Genomic DNA, 24,593 nt, shown 5'->3' on the forward strand with positions numbered 1-24,593 from the left:
CTGAATCTAAAATACCTGCCTCGCCTCCCCCAGAAGGCTTTCATTAATATTGTGAATTATTCTTCTAGATCATAGTTTTAACTCTTCTATTAAGCTGGAAGACCCCAGTTTCACAAACAACCTCCATAAAGAGGTGGTTGTAAGGTGTAAGTGGACCACAACTTATGGGGGTGACCTTTTTAGCAGGGGCTGTTGCAATAGAACAAGGGTTAATGGTTTTCAACTGAAGAAGGATCAGTCTCAAGTAGGTATAAGGAAGAATTTTTTTTACAATAACAATGATTAAATATAGCAGTAGATTGCCCAGAGAGGTGGTAAAGGCCCCATCCCTGGAAATATTCAAGGTCAGTTTTGAGGAGCTCTCTGATCTAGTAGATGTCCCTACTTTATTGCAGGGGGTTAGACTAGATGACTTTTAGATGGCCTTTTTGACTCAAAATATTCTATGAAAATATAAACTCTGCACTTCTTTGAGTGTATATATTTTTTTTTTTTCTGGATTATTAGTTCAAGCAAATCCTTGCTTATTGCTTTGTTTGTGTGCTGCTCTTTCAAAGTCTAAATACATTGTGCTGTATTCAACGCAGTGGAAGCAGCTTTTTAACCCATTCTCAGAAATCAGACCTTCTTATTTTTATGAAGGTACTTTAACAGCAACATGATTCCATCTTTGATTTCCTAAAAACACATGGATAATCCTAAGTCCAAATGAAACTTACCCCAAACAGGTTGTTTCACTGCTGTTAGTAAAACTAGTTATATGACTGGCGAGAAACATGTCTGAAGATAGTGTGCATTTGAGGATGTGAGCAGCTTCACATGTATAAAGTGTTGCAAATCAGCCTGCCCTTGATTTGTCAGGGCTGAAAAGAACAGTTTTCAGTTTTTAGTGTCTAAAACTCTCTAGTGTTGAGTATTGCCTGAGGGGACCTGTGGGCTGCTGTGTTCTCAGCAGAGATTTGTTACCCCCAAGGATTTTATCTTATAGCTAGGAACAGTGAGCAGTGAAGGTTTGATTCAGGATTTTTTTTTTTTTTGTCATTTTGCAGAGAGAGTTTTCCAACTAAAAAAAAAATCTTTAAAAATGGCAATTAAAAATTGGTGAAAGTTAATAATTAATGGCTTGTAGCTGATTTATTAATAGCCTCATTTTTCTATGTAATTAAAATCTTAAACTGCCTTATATGTTAACTATAAAGCAAAAAAAAAAAAAGTCTTAGCTTAAAATTATTTTAAACAAACAGAATTGCAAAGTTTTATCCATAAAATGTTAAAGTTTGTTTGCAGACTTCTGGTTTAGGGATTATTTTATATAATAAAATATGGAAGGAAAATTTGGGCTGGCAGAATTTTCAAAGCTTGTGTTAAAGCCCCTAACTGCTTCTGGTATGAAAGTCAGCTAAGCAGCCTTGTGTTGTTGTTTCCCCCAGGATATCTTTTATGCTTTCTTTTTTTTTTCTTCCTTCCCTTTGGAAATCCAAGTGTTTATTTGCATGCAAGTTAGGTGAATTCTTTTATCTATTTGTGTATCATAAACCGAAGCAATTAGCATACTGCAGTTACAGTATACTTAAGAACCAAAACAACCCTACAAACCTTTCAGTCAATATTATTCCTGGAGGAAAAACTCTTAATTAAATTGTATGCAAACTACAACAATAGGGAAAGTTGTTTGGTGTTTAATAACAACTGTTTGGGGTAGGGGGAAGAGTGAAAAAGTAAGTGTAGCAGAAAGCTTTGCATGCCATTAACCCAAGGATAGAAATGAGGTCAGCCTTTGAAGGGACAGACAACACACTTATCTGCCAGCATTGGAAAGTCCCAAAAGATTAGATTATTTGCCAGATGTTACTGGGAGTTCATCATTGACACCCTCTGCTTCATGGGCTTCATCTCTCACCACAGTTGCAGTTGCCTTTTCTGCCCTTTGCAGGCTTCCTGGAGATCTTCTCCAGTGCATAATGATTGTTTTTTCTCCTTGAAGTAGTTTTTTGTTTTGTTTTGTTTTGTTTCATAGCAATAGGCATGGTGAACCATCTTAGCTTGTGAAGCTGATCTGAAGACTCATTGTTTTTCTTTCATACACTCATGATAATCCTCATGGTGTAGGAACCATGGACATGAAGCACAGTGACTGCCACAGCTCTGGGAATGGGGCTGTATTTGTGAAGGGATTTGTAGAAGACAGACTGCTCACCCCACTTAATATTTGGTAACCTATTGAAGATGAATGAAAATTGGGGCAGACTTTCTCACAGGCTAAGAATTTTCTGGGTTTTTTTATCCTGTTGCCTGAAAAATAACTGTAAATGCAATTCTAAGCAGACCATTCTTATATTATTAGCAACTTTGTAATTAATCAAATATCACACTGAAGTGTATTTAAGTGTGTAACCCACTAAAAATTGGTAATAAGGGAAAGTGGGTGCTAGCAGAACCGTGTTAGCTATGACTGTATGAACCGGGAATGGCGTTCTCTGCAAGTATCTTCTCCTTTAAATCTTTCAAGAATTTGGTAGTAAATATTGATTTCAGCTAATGGTGGTTTTAACTTCTTTGTGCACATGCTTTGCCCCAAGGGACTCTGTCATGTACAGGGAGAAGCCAAGACTTGCTCATAAAGAACAGAGCAAATATGTTTTTCCTTTAAAATGCTAGATGTTAGTGGTGGTCTCTTGAAGCAAGATTCCTGTCACTTGTGCTACTGCAGCTGTTTTGCAGTTCTGCCACCTTCCTTTGAGCAGAACAATTTGTGAGATGGACAGTGACCTAAATAAGGGCTATATTATCACCAGGTACACCCATTACATTATATTGTATACGATATTATCATAATGCAGCCGGTAAAAGAAGCCTCAGTGTTAAAGCTTTTAAAACAGTGGAGAGTCCTTTTGTAGCACACCATTTAAAACATTTGACACTTTCAATCTTGCTTTAACATGGATCATTCTTCCCTCCCTTTCCTCCCTATACTCCCTTTCCTCCCTTTATTCCCTGTCCTCCTTTTCCTCCCTTTCCTCTTTCTTCCCCTTCCTCCCTTTCTTCCCATTTCCTTCCTTCCTTTTTTTCTCCCTTCTGTCACTTCCTCCCCTTCCTTTCCTTCTTCTGCTTTTCCTGATTTCCCCCTTGCTTTTGCCGTCCCTCCCTCCCTCCCATGAGCACTTCAGTTAAATGTCAGATAATACAGGACAATGACAGTATTTGTTCATGTTGAGATTAACTTGACATTCAGATGCTGTTTGACTGTCCACAGATATATGAAGTTCTCCCTAACATTTGTCAAGCCCACAGACCCAGATACTGGTTTTACTTCAGTAGGTCTGGATCAGCTGGTGAATTTCCAGCACGGGAAAGCAGAAAAATTGTGTGTTGTGAAAATGGAGAAGTGCTTCTCGTATTGTTTCTGTCTGATGGTGTGCAAAATGCTGTTGTTGAACAATGCCTTTTTCTTACTTTGGTACAGCTTGTGCTGCTGCTCGTTCTGTTAAGCAAACCTTGGTGCTGTCAGTGAGGTTCCAGTCTGGTCTTTCATGTGGTTTCAGACTTGTAACTAGGGGCAGCAGGTATTAGGGTTATTCTGCAAATGCCATCAGTGGGGGACAGTTGCAGAACTACAAGCCTGGGCCATTTCCAGGTTAGGCTGGCCCTGTTTGGCCAATCACAAAGTGCAAAATAACCACATTATTCCTCGAAGTGTTTTTCCAGAGTTGAAGTAATAGCCATCTTGCCCTATAAAGATCTTATTTCTCCTATAGAATATTTCTGTGCTGAGATAACTTTCATGAACTGTTTTCAAAAGGGCTAGGTATTTTTTTTTTTCTGTTTTCATTTTAAAGTCACTTTTCACCTCTGTTCTCCTATTTCCATTTTTGTCTTCTGTGGCCTGTGCACAGTAATTCCACAGCCATTTCTGTAAAACAGCAAATCCATTTCCACTATAGCAATTGAATCTGTGATGGGTTTCCTATGCTGAAATGGGGAGTCCAAAAAATGCAATTATTTAGACTCGTGCATTTCCACTGGACTTGAGAGGCTGATCATCCAGTGCAGAGGACAAATTGTGCCCTCTTCTCCTGTCACTAGCATGGGTGATACAGTGTTGGGCTCTCACGCTGCTGCTACGTGGGAAGGCAGTAGGTCATCTGCTTTCTATTTTGAGTTTCTTTTTCGGAGGTATCCTTTTACTCCCCTCCTCTTCCTCAGCTCTGTCCTCTGTGGTTTGCAGTTCTTCCACTGTCTTTCTCTTTTCCATTTTCACTGGTGTCTTCTTGCCCCTTGTGGGTCTTTCTCCCTGTACTTCCCCTGCTCCTTAATTCCAGAGTTTTCCAACATTCATTCTTGTTTCATTTTGAAATATCTTTGAATATTTTATGTCGCCCTGAAAACTCAGCTTCTGAGCTTGCTAACATAGTTTTCTAAAGACTTTCCCAGGACAGTAACTGTAAACATAGATATGTGTACATTCTTTCTGTTACATGTCTTGTGATGGACATCTCTCATGGCCAGTGCAGTGAGAAAGTGTTATCCTGACCATCCAATCCCTGGCTGTGGTCAGGAGCCTATAAATCCTGGAGGGAAAAATAAACCTCTCTCTTTCCTTCACCACACCTCGACCTGTGTCCGTGTGATCTATTCATCTTCAGCGGCAACAATTTTTGAAATATTTTTGAAATATTTTTGAAATATCTTTGAATATTTTCCCCATATTCTTTTAGTTAACCCCAACTGTGCTCTTTCTTGAGAAGAAAGAAGCTCTGCATAAGCAGAAGAAATTCAGGAAGCAGCTATTTGGCTTTCTTTGATAACAGAAACAATGAGTTTTAGTGGACAAATGCTGAGTCAGGGGATCAAAAACTTTTCTCCCTTGGCTGATTTGAAGGTGAATGGATATACCTGTAAGAGGGAGAAGGGACAAAACCTTAGGACTGTTGGAAATCCCAGAACTGGATTTTGTTTGGGCAGGCAATAAGTAAACCATGTGGCCATTTAAAAAAGAACTAGGGTGTTTGGAAGCATGAAAAAAGAATCTTTTAGATATTCCTTTTGCAAATGATCCTGAAGCTTGCCAGTGGCTAGTGACTTCACAGATGCCAGCCACGGGGAAAAGACCAAAGGAGGGCTGCTTGCTGTTGAGGCAATTCACACATCGACTGCTTTTTGAGAGCACTCGGCTCTGCCTGAAGATTTATGGGCCTCTCTTCTTTTAAAATAAATGAGTAAAGGACCAAGCTGAGTGTTTTTCCACACATAAATGCCATAAATGCAATCCCAAAAACTTCACTGGAGTACCAGCAAGGGCTCAAGCCCCAGCTCAAATGTGCATCATATTAAAGCCCTTCTTGGGGACTCCGGACACAAATTGCTTTCCAACATCCAGAACCATTTGGAAATGCTTTAATCCTGAAACCAGGGGGTTTCTAATGGAAATGCTGACAGACCCTTCGTTGTAGCAGCTGAAGCAGGCAGGGCTGTGATAATGAGCCCTGTATGCCTGCATGTGCAAAGCATGGTGCTAGTTCAGAAAACAAGCGCTTCCACTGAAAAGCCCACGCTGAGAAAAACCACCATGCACCGTTCCAGCACAATACTGCTTAAAATTGGCTTTGCTCAAGCAAGTATGTATTGGGAATAACTGTAGGCATTAACCCTGCATGTATTACACTTCCAAAACCAACAAGTCCTAATAGCATTTCTAATAACGCTCTAATTATCTGTAAATAGCACTGTACTGAGCAGCCATGACTAGCAGTTCAAAATGCTGCCTACACTGATGGGGTTCTTTGCTATTCACAAGTGCAGTGTAACCACGTCTCCTCTCACTTTTTAAACATTGTGCCCGTGACCCTAAAAAATAGGTGATGCTTCATTTATTGCTCATGTCTCTGCATACCGCTGCCAACACTAGAGACCGTGTATTTTGTACCTGTATTTGGAAATCTCAGTGACCTTGGTCACACCAGGCTGAAGAAACCTGTCCTGCAAGCATGAACCCAGGTGATTAATTTCAACAAACAGGTTGCTTATAAGAGTGTAATTACTCACTTGTGCAAATGGCAGGATGGGTGCGCTGACCTGCATTAGACACATTGTGGTATACACCTCCCCGTTGGTTCTTTTTCCTCTGTTAATCAGAGGCCTGAAAACCCTGCAACATTTAGACAGCTTGAGGTTGAAGGCTGAAATGTCACTTTTAAAAGAGGGTTAAAAAGGTCACACAGCTGCAAATAATAATAGCCCAATGAAAATCAGATTCTTACTGCAGCCCACTTCAAGAATAACATTGAAACAGGAAACAAGCCTGCTTGATGTTTTTACCAGTATGGCAGTAAGATTACTGCTGAGTTTAAAAAGGGGGAGAAAGAGACAGAAAGGAGCATGCTTTCTTAGTCTTAGATGTAAGAACAGTTTTTCTGGTTCAGAAAAGATGATCCTGGGGCTCTGTGAAATCTCCTTGAGGAGCCTGAGGACATGGGGTACTTCCCTCTGGATGCTGCTGAGAGGAGATGTAGTTTGTTGCTGTGTTCTGAGGGTGGTTTTGTTTCTTCTGTTTGCTTTTGTTTCTTTGTTATGTTCTTGCATTCCTCACTCCGGGCTTCAGTTTTATTAATTATAATAAAAACTTTTTAGAAGACTCTTACGCAAAAAATTAAGGAGTAGAAGAAAATCTTGGCTTGCTGCAGAACTTGGTTCTCTACCACGTGACATGGCTTGGAGAAGTCTTTCTCTTTCTCTTGTATTTTTATTTATTTCTTTTTATAATTAGAATACCTTCTCCTGAGCAGAGTGCTCAGGAGAATGGCAGGCTACAACAGCATAGCAGATTTCCTCACTTACACATTCTGCCAATAAGGCTCTTTACGTGGTCACAATAGGGCAATAAATGCTGACAGATGTTGTTAACATGTCTATTAAAATTCAGCCCCCTTTTCTGCTGGATTATATACTCATGGCTATTTTTAATAATATCAGAACTAATGCTGACATATCAATAATAGCATTCACTTTTATTTATAATCCTTGATTATTTCTTCAAAAAAGTCACAAAGCTGCAATAAATTAAGCTATTGATAACAGAAGCAAAAATTCAGACTGGAGCAATTTTTTAACTTTACAGTCATCATAGATTTGTCTGATATTCTTCATGTGCATTAATTGCAGCCGTTATTGGTAGCAACAAGAGTTGCATGAGTGTAACTTGAAGTTTCAAGATCCCAAAGGCTAATAAGCACCCTAATGTAGATGGAAAGGCTGCTGTGATATATCTTTATTAAGTGAAGTCAAAATGTTGCCACTGGTTGTGTTATTTCCTTCCTTCACCTGCGCACAGTGTGGAAAAAAGAAGATGGGGGTGATGTGGCCCAGCAACACACGTGAGATGTGTGAAGAGGAGTGTGTGCCAGAGGCTGTGTGCAGCTGTCTGAGCTGAGGGGTGGGAGATGCGTGCCTGCATCCCGAGAAGGATGCTGTGCAAGCTGTGCTGTGCACAGCCAGAACACCTCTGTTGCTGAGAGCCCCATCTTGCTGCAAACCTGGGTGAGGCCCGGTGGTGCTGGTGCATGCACAGCTTTTGCAGAGTTCACTGGGACTGAGGCACGCAGGAGGCTCAGTCACACTCACAGCCCAGATTTCCAGCTTCTTGTTTCTGGTCAACATTCAAGCATAATGCTGGAGGCACTGCCATATGATAACCAAGCACCAGACACTTGCAAAAAGTGTAAGCAGCAGGCAGCTTCTTCCAGTCATTTACTGTTGTAAGAGCAATGGTACCACAGTCTCAAGTGCAGTGATTGCATCACGTGTAAACACCAGTTCTGCACGGTGCAATTTGTCTTGAGGGCACTCTGCTGCCTGCTGACAGGTTATATAGGTCAAGTTCTGCTAGACAACACCTTGGAGTGCAGGTAATACAGCCATTCTGGATTATTACTTGTTTTATGTTCAGTGTCTGCAAAGAATGATTCTCATGGAAACAAGCAATTGCTTGTACATTTGGGGAAAACAATTTGCTGTTGAGCCTGATGCCTTTTCCAGGTACTGAGAGTAAACACCAAATCCGTGTTTTCTTATAGTCCATTTCCTGGAGCTGATGCCTGCACTCAGGATTCTGATCCTCACCTAGTATGTTATTTTGGTGCTTAGTCCATGCTTATCTTCCTAGATAACCTTGAGAATCACTTAATTGTTATCAGAGCATGCACTGATGGATTTGGAGACTAAAGGTCAAGCTCAGGGTGGGGAGGGAAATCTTAGATTTGCAATACTCAATAAGAAATCAAACTCCAAATAATTCCTGGTAATGTTTTGAAATTCACTTGGACACTTGGGACCAGAATTGTAACTATCTTGTTTTCTTTAGCTGAGTCTCATCTGTTGTTTTGCTATTGAAAATGCTGTTGTCACTGTCCCCTGAGGAGGGGAAAAAGGGGTAACAGAAATCTTTGGCAGTGCTTCAGTTGCAGGAGCAATTGAGATATTAAATAAAGCCTTTCATTATCTCTGCATAGCTTCTTTTTTTTTTTTTTTTTTCTTTCTGTGAAGGAAAAAGTTGTCTTTAGGAAAGACAACATGCCTGGGGTCACATCCCATAAATAGAGGTGGATTTAAAAATCTAACTTAGCTGGAAGTTTTGGTTTTGTTTTTTGTGGGGGTTTGTTTTTCTAGTCAGTTATCTCTCTGCTGCTTGTTTCTTTCAGACAGGATAGTGTAATTCAGAGTATTTTTATGGTTTCATCTGTGAAGAGCTTGTCTATGCACAGTCTGGAACTGAAATAACTGAAATTAGAAGTAATTTAACACCTTTAGTTATTTTAGTATGCCAATATACTCTTTCATTTCTGATTATGAGTATCCTATTTCAGTTTAACATAGCTGTAAGTTAAATCAAAACAGGATATGAATAATCTTAAAGGAGTAAATTAGGTACAATTTTAGTTATTTCAGTTCTAGCCTTGTGTGGATACATAAGTTATGCCTGAGTTAGGGTCTTTCTTGACACCTGATTGTATTATAAATCACTTATGTCAGGCCAGATGTTGGTAGAGATGCCCATATGAGGAAGATCAGTTGATGCTTGTTTCCAGCTTTTGGGAATACTGTCCTTGTGGAGGCTGAAGGGCAAATCAAAGTAGAAATCCTTCACTTTTGGGTTCTGCTTCTAGGTGTCAGTGGAGTTGGACAGAGCGGAGTTTTTTATGTCACAGTTAGGAAAATCTACTGTCAGGCTAATGTTGTCCACCAGAATGAAGTTTAATAAAAAAAGAAAATGTTATCATCCAGTGAAAATAATTGCTGCAAGTGCGGGTCTGGCTGATGTGCAGGTTAATGGTGAATTACACTATCAACTGTAAGCATGCTAAAGATACTCCTGATGATAGGAAGCAATGAACTGTAGTTTGAAAAAAATTCAGTGGGTTTGAGCAACTTTACCTCCTGTCCCTCTGCAGGACAGGTAAATTTGCTTTAAAATCAAATTCTGTTTCTCCACCAAGATCTTTCTCTTTGGTTCGTGAAAAAATTACCCAAACACAACCCAGATATTTTTCTAAGAGAGGCTGTGCTGAGGCTGAGTTTTAAGGGATTTCAGGGAATCTCTCAACATAACTCATCTGCTTTAAGATGGGTCAGCCACTACATTCTAGCTGGTAAAAACAGTTCCAACAGTTCCAACATTTCCAAAATAAATGACTTATTTTACTCCCTAGAATTTTACTTCTTTTCTTTTCTTTTTTTTTTTTTTTTCTTTTTTCTGCTCAGGGACACTGCCCTAATCCTAATATTGACCCAAATTCAGCTGCATAACTGCATTCTGAGGGTGAACGTCTCATCCTCTCCTTTATTTAAGACTTGGGAGCTTTTTTTCCCCAGGGTAAACCTTTTAGTTCAAGGTTACAGGACTGGAACTGCTACGGGGAGGTGCAGTTTTAGACAATACTTGACTGCTGAAGCTCCTGATGCTCTAGTTGAGCTTTTAAAGGATGGGGATGCACAGTTACCTTGTGTGTATAGAGAGCATGTATGTAATGTATTTAAGTTATTAATATCAGACAGAATGGATGCAGAACTTCAAAAAGTGGGCTCTTTCTCAGAAGTAACCTAGATGTCTGGTTTTAATGTTGTTCAGCAGGAACTGAAGGAGGAAAGGTAAAAACCTTTAATTCAAGATATTTCTGAGAAGACACGGTCTTATCTAATAGCAACACTGAACATATGCTATTTTGTGAGGCAGATTTATGCTGTGAAAGCTGAACTGTTTTTTCTTTCTTAGAAGTAAATTGCTCAGGAAGGAGCAATAAGAACTTAGACTGTAGGAAGCCTGCTGAATATTAGGAAAATTAGTAGTCTGAGTATGAAAACTTTGCTCTGATCTGTTTGCGGAGTTTGAAATGAAAGCACAAACTGCGATTTCTGTATGTTGCATGCATGTGTCAAGTTTAGAACGTATATATTCATAGGTTCCCTTTCTTTCCCCCTCCCCCTTTTAACATGTAGATTTATGAGGAATCAAAGATGAACTTGGAGCAGGAGAGGCCTTTTGTCTGCAGTGCCCCAGGCTGCTCACAGGTGAGTGGAGTCAGCGGTGGTATTAATTGAGTCCTCAGCACTAGCTCTGGCTTGTATAATGCCTCCTGATATATTAACACATGTCTAATAATAATATGTGTGTCAGGGGTTTTTTGTGTGGGTTTTTTTTTTTTTTAAGACCTGCTTCCCCTCAATTCTCTCCTTTCCCACAAGACATTATTACAAAATATTTCTAGCAAATACAACAGCTAGTCAAAAGTGAGTTGGTACAAGTGCTTCTCAAGCTGCTTCTGTGCCTTTTCTCATCTCAAAGTCTAATGTTTCAAGCCATGTATTGCAGATTCCTTTAGGGACTAACAAGAGAGGTCACACTAGGCAGAACACATTTATTTGCCTTCTGCTGAGATCTATTTGTGAATATATTACATTGCTATTAGAGGTGGTAACCCTCCTGTTTTTATTTTTTTTTCTGTTTTAAATACTTAAATACAATTATCTTATAAGCTGATCTTTATTTATTTATTATTTTTTTATTTTTAATCTTTAAGACATCTTCCCACTAAATATTTTCTGTGGAAAATTCAGCCTGTAGATAAATTTTGCCCCAGGGTGTGCATATGAGATTCCTGTCCTGTTGACTGGTGCTCTGCCATATGTCTCTAAGGGCAAAACCTGACCTGTAACATCAGATGTTTAATGAGCTTAAAAAAAACCTGAAGTGACAAGGATTTTACCTGCTGAGATTTGAACTGGGGTTTGTGTGGTTTTTTCAGTGATTTTGCAGTAGTGAGGGAAGTTCCCCCACCTGCAGTGATGAGAGAAGTTCCATGTGTGGCGCTTCTGACCCTAATTTGTTTTAGTAACAAGAGTTTGTGAGTAAAATCTTCAGACAAGGGCATCTTCTGGGCTTTTGCCACAGGCTTCCTTTGTGCATCTATGTCAAGTGATACGGCTTACCCATTTCCCAGAGTCCTTCTCTCTTAATTAGTGAATCCTTCCCTGTTTCAACTCTATGTTGGGAGTTTTCAGCTGGCTAATATGTTTACAACTCTTTAGGTTCTTCTGGCAGAGGGATGGGTGACTGTTGAGTGTAGGTGTTGATTTTGCCAAGAGCTGAAATAAGGAGAGGCAGAAGCCTTCAGTCCAGTTAACAGCTGGCTGAGTGGCTTTGCTCCTTCACTAAGTGGGAGTTTTTCTATGTGAGGCAGCTTGCATCTTTTGGATGTATATTCTCAGGCTGAGAATATGTTCCTGTAGATTTCCACAAGCAGAGTTAAACTTTCACCATTCTGTCACAGAGGTAGAATAAAAGTATCTGAGTTTGTCATGATTTCTTTACCTTTTTGATGAAACTAAATTCCACTGAAATCAGTGGACTTGAGTGTTTTCATGTCAATTCCTAATTAATTTCCTCAGTGAAGGAGAAGCTGATCCAGACAAGCTCTTTTAGGTGTTCAGGGATCAAGTTTGGTTGCATGCTGTTACAATTCGGAAAGATGAACAGTGTAGGTGTGACTTCCATCTTAAAAAACGTTGAACTTCCCATTTCCCAACATGATCTCTGTTTGTTATAAATGAGGACATAAGTCCATAGTGCAGCGCTGCTGTCCAGCTAAGCTGGCTGGGGACTGGCTTCTCTCCTGGCCAGTGCAGATGTGTGCTAAGGGCTGATGGAGTTGATGGAACTGCACAAGGAAGAAAGTAGACTTAGAAAAAAGACAGAGAAGTCTGGGCTGGAGGAACAGTTTCTCCTCTGTTTCCCCACACCCTGTTTAAGCCGGCTGATTTCATTGTGAAGAGAGAGCATGGCATCCATGAAGGAAAACCCACTTCCAAGAAAAATAAATGTGGGGTATTTTTCCCCCTTCATGACTTCATTGAGCAAAGTTTTTCTCAGATATTCCCTTTGTTCTTAACATAAATTCCTAGTGCTGCATTTCTTCCAGATGAGTAAGCAGTGAACCAGGATTTCACAGTGAGGAAAAGGTCTTTGGGATTTCTTTCTTTGTCAGTTTTTTTTTTCCTTTTCCCCCCAGAGAATTCAATTCCATTATTTATGCTGCTTTGTCTATGGGCTTAGAGAGATTCTCAGAAGGTGTAACATACGGCAATTATTTATACTATAGCCACAAGCAAAGCCACTTAGCCAAGAGTACACTGTGTTGAAAGCGTTAGGTCCCTTTAGCTCTGTTGCCATTTTTTTGTCTTCTGTGTACCTGTTGCTTTAAAAAGCTGCTTTTAATTATTTTTTTTTCCCCTCAAGCCTTGGTGATACAACTTTTGGCTTTTGATAGTCCTGAAATAACCCAGATGAAATAATTTCAGTAGCAAAGGTCTGTGTGTGCACATTCTGGTGAAGGAAACTTCACACAACCATTCTGCTGTTTGAGCCCAAATGTGCAAGTGCTTGAACATTTACTCAAGCTTGTCTCTTGTTTGTTTTGTTCAAAAGAAGGTATTTCTTGTAGAAGTCTGTAATCAGATTGTAAAACAAACTTAGCACACTGATTAGTTTCTTCCAAAAAACGTCTCCAGCTTCTCTGCTTGACAAAGGGGAAGAATTTGATTTAATAAAGGGTCATAACTAGTTGCTATCAAACTGTGCACCATTTCATTGCCATCTCCAATCAAGTCAAAGTATCAGATATTTCCAAAACTAAAGACGTGTTTTGCCCGAGTACTTTTGGGTAGAGAAAAGCTGGCTTATTTAGTTATTTTTATAGCTGTTCATCAGATATATGTTGCAGAAAGACAAAAAAGCAGAAAAATCCAGTAAAGTGATTTAAGATTTGCCTCATTACTTAGCATTTGCCGTGGGCTAAGAGCACACAGAACAGCAGCTACTGCAGATCCTCAGGCACGTGGTGACTTGTGAGGCTATGGTAGCAACAGTGGGTGTCTGAGACCCTTAAAATCTAAAACTTGGGCTGTAATTTTTTTTCAAGCTGTTGCATGACACCTTATGGTTTGTCATCCCAGAGAACACGGCAGCAAATGTGTTTCTAAATTGAGTTCAGCTATTTGTTACTCATACTCACTTGTATTTTCAAATATTCTGTTTCCTGTGCCATTTGGACACATTTCTAGCTGGATAAATTTCTTTCTCTCTCTCATTTTTGAAATTCTGTCCAATGCCAAAAGTTTATTAGAGAATTAAATTCTTCTTTTTTTCTTTTTTTTTCTCTCTTCCTCTCTCTCTTTCTGTGTTTGCCTGACAGCGTTTTCCAACAGAGGATCATCTGATGATTCACAGGCACAAACATGAAATGACTTTGAAGTTTCCTTCAATAAAAACAGATAATATGTTATCAGGTAAGAAGACATGAATTCAAGAGTCAAGATAACTATTCAGATGATGTTGAAAGCATGACTCCTATTGGAATGCTACTGGCAAAATTACTCCAAGATTGGTTTTAAAAAGCCCCAGCTCCAATTAAATAACAAGTTGAGATGGATTAAGCTAGAGCACATATATTTGAACAAAAAGACAGTTGCCATTCTTCTGCCTTCATACGTTTGCCACTAGAGGGAAAGAAATCACAGAACCCCTGGCATGCTGGCAGCTCTATCATTGATTCCCAGTGAAATACAGGCACGTAAGTGCGTGGCATTTGGTAGCCCAGCAGTGAGAATGTTAATGAAGTGCCTTTGTGCAGTTGCTGTAAGTCTTGCTACTTGAGCTGGACAGACTCACTTCAGCAGCTGGAAGGGGCCACATTGTATGAGCCACCTGTGTGGTGACTCAGGAACTGCCCACTGCAAATAGCCGTAACCAGAAAGGTAAACCAGTGGGTGATACCCAGTACTCTTTCCCCATCTCTCTCTGCACCTCCCCCTTCATAAACAGGGGTTATTTGGTATTAGGTGCAATTGCACCCTATAATTTCTTGAACACTGTATTTATTTCTTATGCAGTCTTTATGTGCTCTTTTCTGTGCCGCTTGCTGGCCTTCAGCCAGTGCTGGGTAAGGTTAAGCTAGCCATTCATTTTACTTCTTTCCTCTCCTATTCCTTTTCCTATTGTTTATTCTTTGGGCTATAGTAATGGACTATTTAGAATAGTCTCTCTAGAATTTTTCAGGTTTCAAAGTAATGGTAGAAAACCCCCCTATGATGCAAATGTGTGTGTGGATGTTCAGCAGTGCTGATATATGAGTGATATTTGTCTTTTGCAATGGGCTTCTTCAAGGTAAATTGTTCAATTTCAGATGCAAATATATTTTCATTAAAGGGACTCCAGCAGACTAACTCTTTTATGGTTAAGTTGTTTCCATTTTTATGAAGATCACAATGAAGCAACAATGGCTTGCGAATATTTGGATCTTTCTTTGTTTGTTTTTTGTTGGGACTTTGGGCACCAATGAGAAGTTAGACAGCCTTTTTCCCCAAATAGAATTTATTTTGCTTTTACATTTTGAAATGCCATAGTGGACTAAGTTTAGAAAGAAACAGTACACAGCATTTTGAAGAGTAGTTCTTGCAAAGTGCCTGAATGCCAGCTATGCCCACAGAATCCTGTGTTTGCAAGCACAAATGAGAAAAAGCTGCTTTTGCATTTGGCTGTGTCCTTTGGCAGGGAAACTGCTCAAAGACATCTGTGCTGTGGGCACATTCACCCTGTGCAAGTGCTGGCTTTTGTTAAAACTTTCTATTTGGCATGACTTTTGTTTGAGTGCAGTTTCTAAGGAATCTATTCTGTCATCAGGAGTGTAGCTCCATTTGTGTTTAGTAACCTCTATGGTTTAGACGTCCTGCTCCTTCCAGTGGGTCGCTTTCCCAAGCAAATAGAATGACTGTCTTCCAGCACTGCCACTGGTACTGGGCTCCCTAAACCTGCAGTTAGCCAGCTCTACATACTAATACAGAATTTTCTAGCCTGAAAGACTCCCAGATTGCTTCTAAGGGATGTATTCTTTGAGGTTTGTCTATGATGATCCTCTGTAGTAGTGAAAGAGTCAAAAGCCACACCAAAGACTATGGCCAGTGTTCCTGACTGTAACGGCCTGGCAACTTGGTTCTGCTGTGTATTGATTTCTCTTTTTGTGTTTGCTTGCTGGATTTGTTTGGCATTTTGCAGTCCTTACTCAGGAAGCATCATAGATCATCTACTCTCTGCAGGAAGACATTGAAAAATAGTTGTTTCATTACCCACTGAAACCCTGGGGAAATCTAAATACCTTAAAGTTTAAGATGTTTTATTCTTAGATTTCAAAATGAAAAATTAATGATATATGGAAAAAAGAGACAGGCTTTTCTCTTAGACATTTGTCTTCATGCCTTCCTTGTTTTTTGCATTTTTGCTTATTTGACTTTTTAAAAAAATTGTTCCTGTCATCAGTAGGTTCAAAGAATTGCAGCAGCAATTGCCCTGTAATAAGCCAGGTGCAGTGTTAGTTTTTTCCCCCCTCTTTCTCCTAAGCTAGAAGTCAGACTTCCTTTTTTTTTTCTTTCAGTATGTTGTATACTATCTTTTAATTGTTGTGAATTAATGTTAGTTGTTCCTCTTTGTTGTATGTATTTTTTTTTGTTTACTAGAAAGTCTTGTTAAGAATATGGATAGAGAGTTATTGATGTTTTCCATTTCCATCTTTCCAGCTTAAAAAACTGTTTGAGATAACACAGAATATCTTATGTAAGTTTTGCATGCTAGTCACCACTGCAGGCAACTTTATAGTTAAATTGACTGAAATAGATATCAACTCTTTGCTGTTGTGCTGAGTGAACAGTGTTTGCATTGCTTTGAAACTCTACATTTTGTTGTGTGACAAAGCTTTTGTGTTTAAACAGCAAAATATTAATGTATGTGGAATAGATTGTTTCCTCCAGGGAAATACTAAAAGCCCTGTGGAGCTGAACTTTTGGGAGCCGGGGATTGTCGACATAGAAACCTCTTTTCCTTCCTCATTCTATTTATTGAAACCAAGTCCTCTAGAGTTTTGGTGATAAAGCCCACTGTGGAAGTAGAAACAGTTTTTGTTAGATGGAAAAGGTGCCTGTAATAAATGTAGTGCAAATGTATTAATTTTCCCAGGTAATGCCTTTGTAAGTGAAGTAATTTACATCACCCTTGGTTGCCTTAATTTTTTCTCCTTGTAGTTTACACAGTTTATCTAGGCATGAATTTTGAAGTGTGCAAAATGATTTGGTATAAGGACTCATACTTTAGTTAGTTTCTTTTCTTGTTTGCTTCTGTGTCCCTTGCTTTATGAAAAATGATATGAAACATTTTTTTTACATGTACTGGTCAGTTTCAGAGGGACCAGAAGACTTTAAAAATTAGTTGTACCCGGTATGTGTACCCCTCCAGGAAATTCCAACCTGTGCTTTAAAGAGCACATATTTAGGCAGTAAAATTGTTGGTAGCCCTCATCTGGGTGTGAGAAGTTTCACCACCTGTGTTTGGGTGCACTTCTTCCTCTCCTCTTTCTCCACCTGGTTGATGTGTTATGATGTTGAGCTCCTCAGTGCACCTGGGTAGAAACCTGTGAAATCAATGAAAAAAGCTTTCTGAACTTCTCAGGACATTTCTCTGTCTTTGTGACTGCCTGATGGGTGGCCCTTCAAATTTCTGTGCTAGCCCCATTACTCTGACTTTGTTATCATTGTATGAAAGTACAACACGGGTAAATGTATAACTTCAACAGAGCCCACAGCTGAACAAGCCAAATGTCTATTATTACTGCACATCAGACTAAACAAATTTTTTTTTTTTTTAAAGAAAAATGAAGAATCAAGTTACACACTTTGGAGCTGTGCTGTTAGGTATCTTTTACCAAATCAGAATTTTAATTTTTTTTTTCCTCAAAATGAAAGCTTGTTTCACATAACTGTCCTTTGGTTCTCCAGGGCTTTTTTAAACTCGTAGCATGCTTTAAAGCTTCCTTTTGTGCTTTGATGGATGAAACTCAGGAATTCAAAGTAGTTTTACAAAACACATTCTGGATCAAGTAAATTTCTGTATAGCAAGCTAATGTTGTGTTTCCTGAGCTGATGTTTTGAAAACAATGTATTGAGACTGAGTGTCCTTTCTGAGACTATTATTTCAATCCCCACACCCCCAAACTAACAACAACAAAGAAAGCCCCATGCATTGCCAAACTTCATGAGTACATAATGGAATCTTTTGACTTTACTGGAGACTTCAAGTTCCCCATTGCCTTACCACATACATTTCTTTTATGAGTCTGAAAAATCAGGTATCACTTCAGACACTGAGGTCAGGTGTTCAAAAGTCACCAACCAAAAAAAAAAAATTATATAAATATATATATATAAAATATATAAATATATATAAAATATATTTAAAATATATAAATATATATATATAAATATATATGTATATATATATACATACACACACACACACACATTATGTGAAATTCTGGTCAGAATATGATTGCTGAGTGCATCTGAAATCCCTTCCTGTAAGATACAGTAGGTTAACTTGGGATCTGCACAGGTGAGATCATTTGGGCTTGCTCTGGTGCAATTTACATTTTTGAGGCCTATTTAAACTCAATGTTTCTTGCAGCCTTTCTGGCCATCACTGTGTCATCAGAGAGGCTGATTTTTCATTCTCCTGAGTAACAGGCTGAACAATGTTTTCATTGCCTTGTCTGAAGCTTGAAAAAAATCTGTGTTTAAGCTGGTGATGAAGCTGAGATAGACAAAACTTCCTAAGTAATTATCAGATGACAGGTTTAGCTATGAAGTGACAGATGGCAAGAGGTAGATGCCTCAAAGGGCAGTAAACTAGCTCTAGGGGATGGAACCAGTTGAGGATGGAAAGATTTTTACATGTTGATCAATGGGATTGGGTTGGGATAGCTGATCAGTATAACAGTCAGGGTTAACTTAGATAATGCTGCATCCCAAGCTGCCAATACAAAATAGAGTTTGTGACATGAGAGTCCTGGGTTGTGTGAGTAGCAGTGTGCCTGCAGAGCAGCTTCCTACACAACGTGTGTCCTCAGCAGGAATGCTGAGAGTGGTGCTGGCTCTGTCTGAGTTTTGGTCCAGATGGGTCTGGCTCATCCAGTTGCTGAAGTGCAACAAATCAGAGCCTGGTTCTCAGTGAGTCTGCAATAGTTGTGGGCGCTGGTGATAGCAACAAAAGCTTTGTTTGTACCAACAAGGAACAATGAGGTCAGGCACAAGCTGTTGGAACTATTTATGCATTTTTAAGTGCTGAGAATTAGGAATATTTTATTAATTCTGGGAGACCTGATTTTGTAGCTTATGCTAGGGTCTCCTTTGTGATACTCTTCCCAATTAAAACTCAAAGACTTTCCTAATCTAGGTAAAAGGATTTCTGTGGTGTTGAGAGTAATTTCTTCTACTAATTTGCCCACATCCTAAAGGAGAACTGCTATTTTGCAGAGGCAAAATAGTTGGTTGCTCAGGAGCAAATCAAGCTCATTAGACTTGATAGCCTTGAAATCCTGAAACCAACGAGTTCAGTGTAACTACTTTACTACAGTCTCCACATTTTAAAGTCTGGATTTTTATCCAGTTCTGCTCTCACAGAAACAGAGGTTTTGTGGCATTCTGGTTTCTGTGAATGTTGAAGGCTGAAGTATTAGAATCAGAAAAGCAGGTCTTGTTTTACATCTGACTGAGCTGACTTCCAGGAGGTCTGTGGATGAAGTTTAGGCTGGCTGGTTGGTGGTGCTCCTTCCTCAGTTGGGAGAAACGAGGGGCTGTCTGTTTTAACAAAAATCTTGATGTGAATTCCTGCCAGTCTGATTTCTGGAACATAGGAACTACAGCAGCAGTACAGGGAGACTGTGGTAATAAAGTAAGATCACCATCTCAATATGTAGGTGGTGTAAACAGTGTCATTATCAATTTTGATCTTTAGAGATATTAAAATAGTTAATTGGAAAGTTCAGCTGTAGGCAATACCATTGGTTATCTTGTGGTGCAGACTTTCAGCAGGAGCAGAGAAAAGAAGCCATTGAGGCCCTTGTGCATTTAAAGTCATAGTCTTGCTCTGGCTTGGTTTTTTTCACGGTTAAAATGGATTTACTTCAGTGAGATAACTGGGGTTTTTTTTGTAGGTTGGTCTTCTTTTGTTTGTTTGTTTGTTTGGGTTTTTTGTCAGTTCTAGGCCCAAGCAACTCTGAAGAAACCCAGGATTTTTGATTCTAATGAAAGTGGTGGCATCAACTTCTTCATGAAACCATAGTTACTCATCCTAGCCCTGAAACTTTGCTTATTTGATATGGATATGTGACATTGACAATAAAACATTTCCTCTATTTACTTCACATTTAGATACCAATGTGTCCAGGAAGGCTTAGCAACAATTGTCTTTGATTTTCTACAAAACAATGTAGAAAATGTTCACTAAAGTATCATTTAATCCTTTCTGGAAATTAAATTTATTTCTACTGCATTTTAGCGTACTTCATTTCCAGTACGAGCTCCAGTCCAAGGGCCAAAATCAACCCTGGTGTAAATCTACTGAGTTTACTAAGATTACTCTAGAAATTTGGCACTGCTTATTTAGGATATGGAACTGTAAAGTGCTGAGTGTCCTCAGCTCCCATCAATGCCAGCACCTTGTCAACTCATTCTTGCAGGATTCTTAGAAAGTTATGTCTCTAACTCTGGTAATACAGTAGTTAGTTGTGAAAGCTAATAGATAAATAAGTGTGCATTCCCAAGTACTTGAAGTTTGTTTCCTTTAAGCTCATAAGTATGATGCTCAAGCCAAAATAAATGAAATAATAATCTGAATACTAAGGACTTGCATTCTGATGTTCCATCAGAAATATAAATGCAAATGAGTGTCTCTGCCCTTGGATTGCCTGAGACAGTCAAACCTGGAGGGCCATGCTTGATACAGGTGGAAATTGACTACTCTTGGCTTTCTAGTGGAGGAGGCTGATCCTCTTCCTTAGTTTCCAAGAGAAAACTTCATTTTCTTTTGTATGCCTTGCTTTTGCAGTGCTTAATTGAGGGCCGATGTGCATTTCTATCCTGATCATGTAAAATTCATTGTGTCAGGTAACTGTTTGCTGTAAGGGGTAATATTAGAATTTGACCCAGATTAGCTAGGTACAAGAAACCAAATTTTTCATTTGCTGAAGTGCGAATCTTTTCTCTGAGATCAGAATTGACCCAATATGGGCAACGGGGTTTAATATGACAGAGCTTTTGTTCTTGAAAGAATGAAATACAAACAACAGGTGCTTGTCAAGGACTATGCTGAAGATTATTTTTTAATGAAGTGAGTCCAATCTTTCTGTAAAATCAGGTAAAAAGCATCTCAAGCTGGAACAGTCTTGGGAAGAAGGAGCCAAGGTGGAATAATTAAGAACTAGCCTCAGAATGAATAGAGGTGCCTCAGACCTGTGCTTTGGGGAGTCTTTGGTTCCCAAATTTGGGCTTCATTTTTCATTTCCTGAAGAAAGACCAGCCAAGGTCATCACTGAAACTAAAGTCTTCATGGCAATTTAGCTTGTCTGTCTTGCAAGTTTTTGAAAAGGTGTCAGAAAAATTTGTAATTTCTTCAGTCCCTTCTTCTGTGACATTAAAGAGAATACTGCCCTTCTTATATTAATTCTGAGAGAGCAGAAAAATCCTAGAGATGAAGGCATTAAAATTTTTTTGACTCCAAATTTCATGGTTTTGCATGTATTATGTATTATGAACACTTTCAGGTATAAATTGCAGAAGGATGTTTCTTCATGGCCAGAATTTCACTTTCCATAGCTTTTCTAAATGTTGTTTAACTCTTCCTTCAAAAATTGTGTTGGAAGCAGAACTTCTTGCTATGGCTACTTCTTTTTTTGATAAGTATACATATGTTTGAGGTGGTATTTGAGCACTTGAAGGCTTTGACTAGTGTGTATCCACAGCAGTTAATGTGTGTGCTGTGGTCTAAATGTGCATTATACGATGTACTGTGCGTTGTTCTGCATGTACCTATTTTTGGAGGTTTACAGAGAGTTCTAATGACCATTTGCACATGTTAAGGAGATGCACTTGTGTTATGTGCCCTGGGTAAACCCATGCTGTTGTCTTCCTGCCCAAATGATGACTGCTGCCTGGTTTTGGACATCAGTGGCAAGCCCTGGCTTCCTGCAGCCTTTAGTGCCGAAATTCAGTGCTGTGTGGGTTTTTTGATGATGGTGCGGTAGAAAGGGGTGGGAAGGCAAAGAGAAGTTTGGTTAGAACCTCTCTTTTCCTGGAAGACTATTTCATTATCTCCCCCTCCTTTTAATATTAAGCACCAACGATCATTTCTTGTCCTGTTCTCAGATCAGACTCCTACACCAACACGGTTTCTGAAGAACTGTGAGGAAGTCGGCCTCTTCAACGACATCGACTGCTCCCTAGAGCACGAGTTCAGGAAGGCACAAGAAGAAGAGAACAACAAAAGGGTGAGTTTGAGCACACCAAGCCCTTCTTCCCCTTCTGATTCCTTGAAACATTAAAGGAAGTGTCCTTTAATCTGTGAGAAAGCATATTGAGCTCTACTACCTCGTAGTAACCTTTTGGATAGAAACTCGGTAGCACTATAAATTGTGACATGCTTTTTAAAACTATTGAAGCAGTTGACAGAAATAAAAACCCCAAACCAACAAAAAAACAGTTTTAAATAATAAATAAAATAATGTAACTGTGTTTGCCAGGGTTTGATTCCAAGTCTCTGCTTTTAAGTAAACTCTAACACAAACCACACACCTCTTGAGGGAGAGGCTTGGGAAAATGATATCATCTTTGAAGTGAGGATTGCAAACTGGCTCAAATACATTACAGGGAAATTTGGCTTATGAAGGGGCATTTACTTAAGAGCAAAATTTTTTCTTTTTCTTTTTAATTCCTCCACAACACAGTGGGCCCTTGGATTTATTCATCATCAGTACCAGCTTGATAGTGTTTCTGTATTTCTCATAAAGGATTCAGGTTGAGCTGGGAAGCTTTGACTTGAAATACCTAGCAGATTAAATACCCCATTTTCAATTAGTATTCTTTTAGTTTATTCTGAAGTTATTCTGTCAGTAATCTGAAGTTTATGTTGAATGATATAGGCCAGCTTGTATGTAAGTGTACTCCTGTACCCAAAGATAGTTAAGAGTGTTTTCAGGGATCCTAAAGGGCTGTTAAAATTTTCAAAGAATTGTAAAAGAGCTTAATGCACTAGAGAGGCCAGCAAGAAAAAAGGTGAAGCTGCCTGCTGAGGTGCAGAACAGGAGAGGAGGCTTGTAGAAAGAGAGCTTGGTTTTGGAAGGAAGGAAGTCTAGGTATGACTTATTTGTGGCTCATAAGGAAAGAGTCTGGGACAGATAGAGGAGGAGAGAGGCTGTGTCATGGTAGGCTGAGCAAGGGATAAGTGTCCAAATGTGAAAGAGTTCAAGTTTTGGGTGAGTATTAGGAAAACAGCACAGACTAACCCTCACGGCTTTGTGTGTTGAACAAATGTTAGGAAACAGCCGTGTATTGAGATAAATGTGTCTAATTTTAGACTTGTTAAAAGTTTTGTGGTTTAGGTTCTGCTGAGGGGAGTCTTAGTTGGAACCAGGGAGAACATTTCTGTACACTCCTACTTCTTTGTCCATTACAGGATTACTAAGTTGTTCTCTGTGCCTGGTGTTTATTTTGCAGGAGTAGGAGAAAAGGAGAAATCTACTGAGGTGGACCTGAGTTCAGTTAGCCACAGATTGCAGCGCTTGATGTTGTAGAGAGACTTCAGTTTGAGAGGGGTATTTGCAAAATCTGATTAAAACCTAGACAAGGGCATCAAATTACCTGATAATTCCAGCTGTTTAGAAGTCTCTGGGAGTCTTACTCTTCCCTCCTACCAACCCTTGCAGCTGCCATTGGTGATCTCCAGGAAGCAAATAATTGATCGTGGGGGTGGGAAATATTTAAAAAAAAAGAGTAAAATAAAAAGAAATAAAAAAGAAAAGGAGAAAAAGGGGAAAAAAAAGGGGCCGAAGTTCCACTAGCTGGCTAACCTGTAACACTTGCTCTGTGTTTCCAATTAGTCTGCTGTATGTTCATTACTGACTGACTGTCAGATAGGAATCTGAAGCAGGCCCCAGTAGGGCTTTGCAGAAATGCAAGAGACAAAGGCCAAGACAGAAGGAGACTCCTTGGGTTGCAGCTGTCCCTAAGGAAATGCTTCTAACAGCCTGTCCCTGGAATATGAGTGTGATGTAGTGTTGGCCTAATGGACCTACCAACACATGGAGACTAAGGTCAACTGCGTGGAAGTCTTACTCACTGCACAGAAAAGTCTTCCAAAAATATTTTTCGTCATATTAATTTCTCTGGACTCTGAAAGAAAGAGTTTTGTTTATTTTAGTATTTCACTGTGGCTTAGCACACAGCTTGACACTGAAATCTTGTAACAGAAAAACACTTTCATTTCTCATTGGCTTTTTTTGCTCCTTGAGAGTTATAATTTGAAAAGTCAGAGGATAAAGTTCAAATAGTGGCATTTTTTTCTTTCTTATTTTTCTTTTTTTTTTTTTTTTAATTTTCTGGGTGGGAACCTATGGATAATCCATGACAATTTGTTGTGATGAAGCCGATTATGCAGACTGGTGGCTTTCTAAATTAGCTGTGAAGCTGTGAGTGCATGGGTTTAGGAACACAATGTGTACCTTTTTTTTGTAAAGGTACTATTGAGTGGAAAACACTTGCATTAATATCCCAGCTTCTTATCCAGGAATAAATCACTTGACATCCTTCTGCCGCAGTTGGTCGTGTGTAAAGTGGAAGAAGTGTCTCTTTATGCCTCCCACACTTGGCATGCCTTATGGTTTTAAGATCATCTGTCAAGGACCACCTCTGACAATGTATGTGGATTAGCCTTTGCTCAGGGACTGAGGGGACTCAAGGAATAATAATAACCATGATGATGACCTCCAGGACCTGAACTGAGAAAAATAAAACTATTAATGGAAGTGAGTTTGTCAGTAGGTATTGGCTTCTCTGCTGTTTATACCATCCTATTTAGCTGGAAGTCTCTCCTAGACAAAGGCCTGCTCCCTAAATGCAAGGGATGTTACAGATCAACAGTAAATATATGGATAAGCATGTGAGAAAGAGGCTTT

The 24,593-nt window shown here is 39.3% G+C and overlaps 1 protein-coding gene across 5 annotated transcripts in view; it reads left to right on the forward strand.

The window, feature by feature from the left end:
- CREB5 (cAMP responsive element binding protein 5) overlaps positions 1-24,593 on the forward strand; it is a 258,218-nt gene that overhangs the window by 34,087 nt on the left and 199,538 nt on the right. For 2 of the 5 annotated variants that reach the window (XM_058831752.1, XM_058831751.1), the window contains 3 exons: positions 10,489-10,560; positions 13,740-13,833; positions 21,790-21,911. In XM_058831752.1, coding sequence (XP_058687735.1) covers positions 10,507-10,560; positions 13,740-13,833; positions 21,790-21,911 — 270 coding nt within the window. In that variant the 5' untranslated portion in view covers positions 10,489-10,506. The remainder of the gene's footprint in view (positions 1-10,488; positions 10,561-13,739; positions 13,834-21,789; positions 21,912-24,593) is intronic. The other 3 variants (XM_058831755.1, XM_058831754.1, XM_058831756.1) reach the window with 2 other exon arrangements.

The sequence above is a fragment of the Poecile atricapillus genome, chromosome 2, assembly GCF_030490865.1.
Source record: "Poecile atricapillus isolate bPoeAtr1 chromosome 2, bPoeAtr1.hap1, whole genome shotgun sequence".
NCBI lineage: Eukaryota > Metazoa > Chordata > Aves > Passeriformes > Paridae > Poecile > Poecile atricapillus.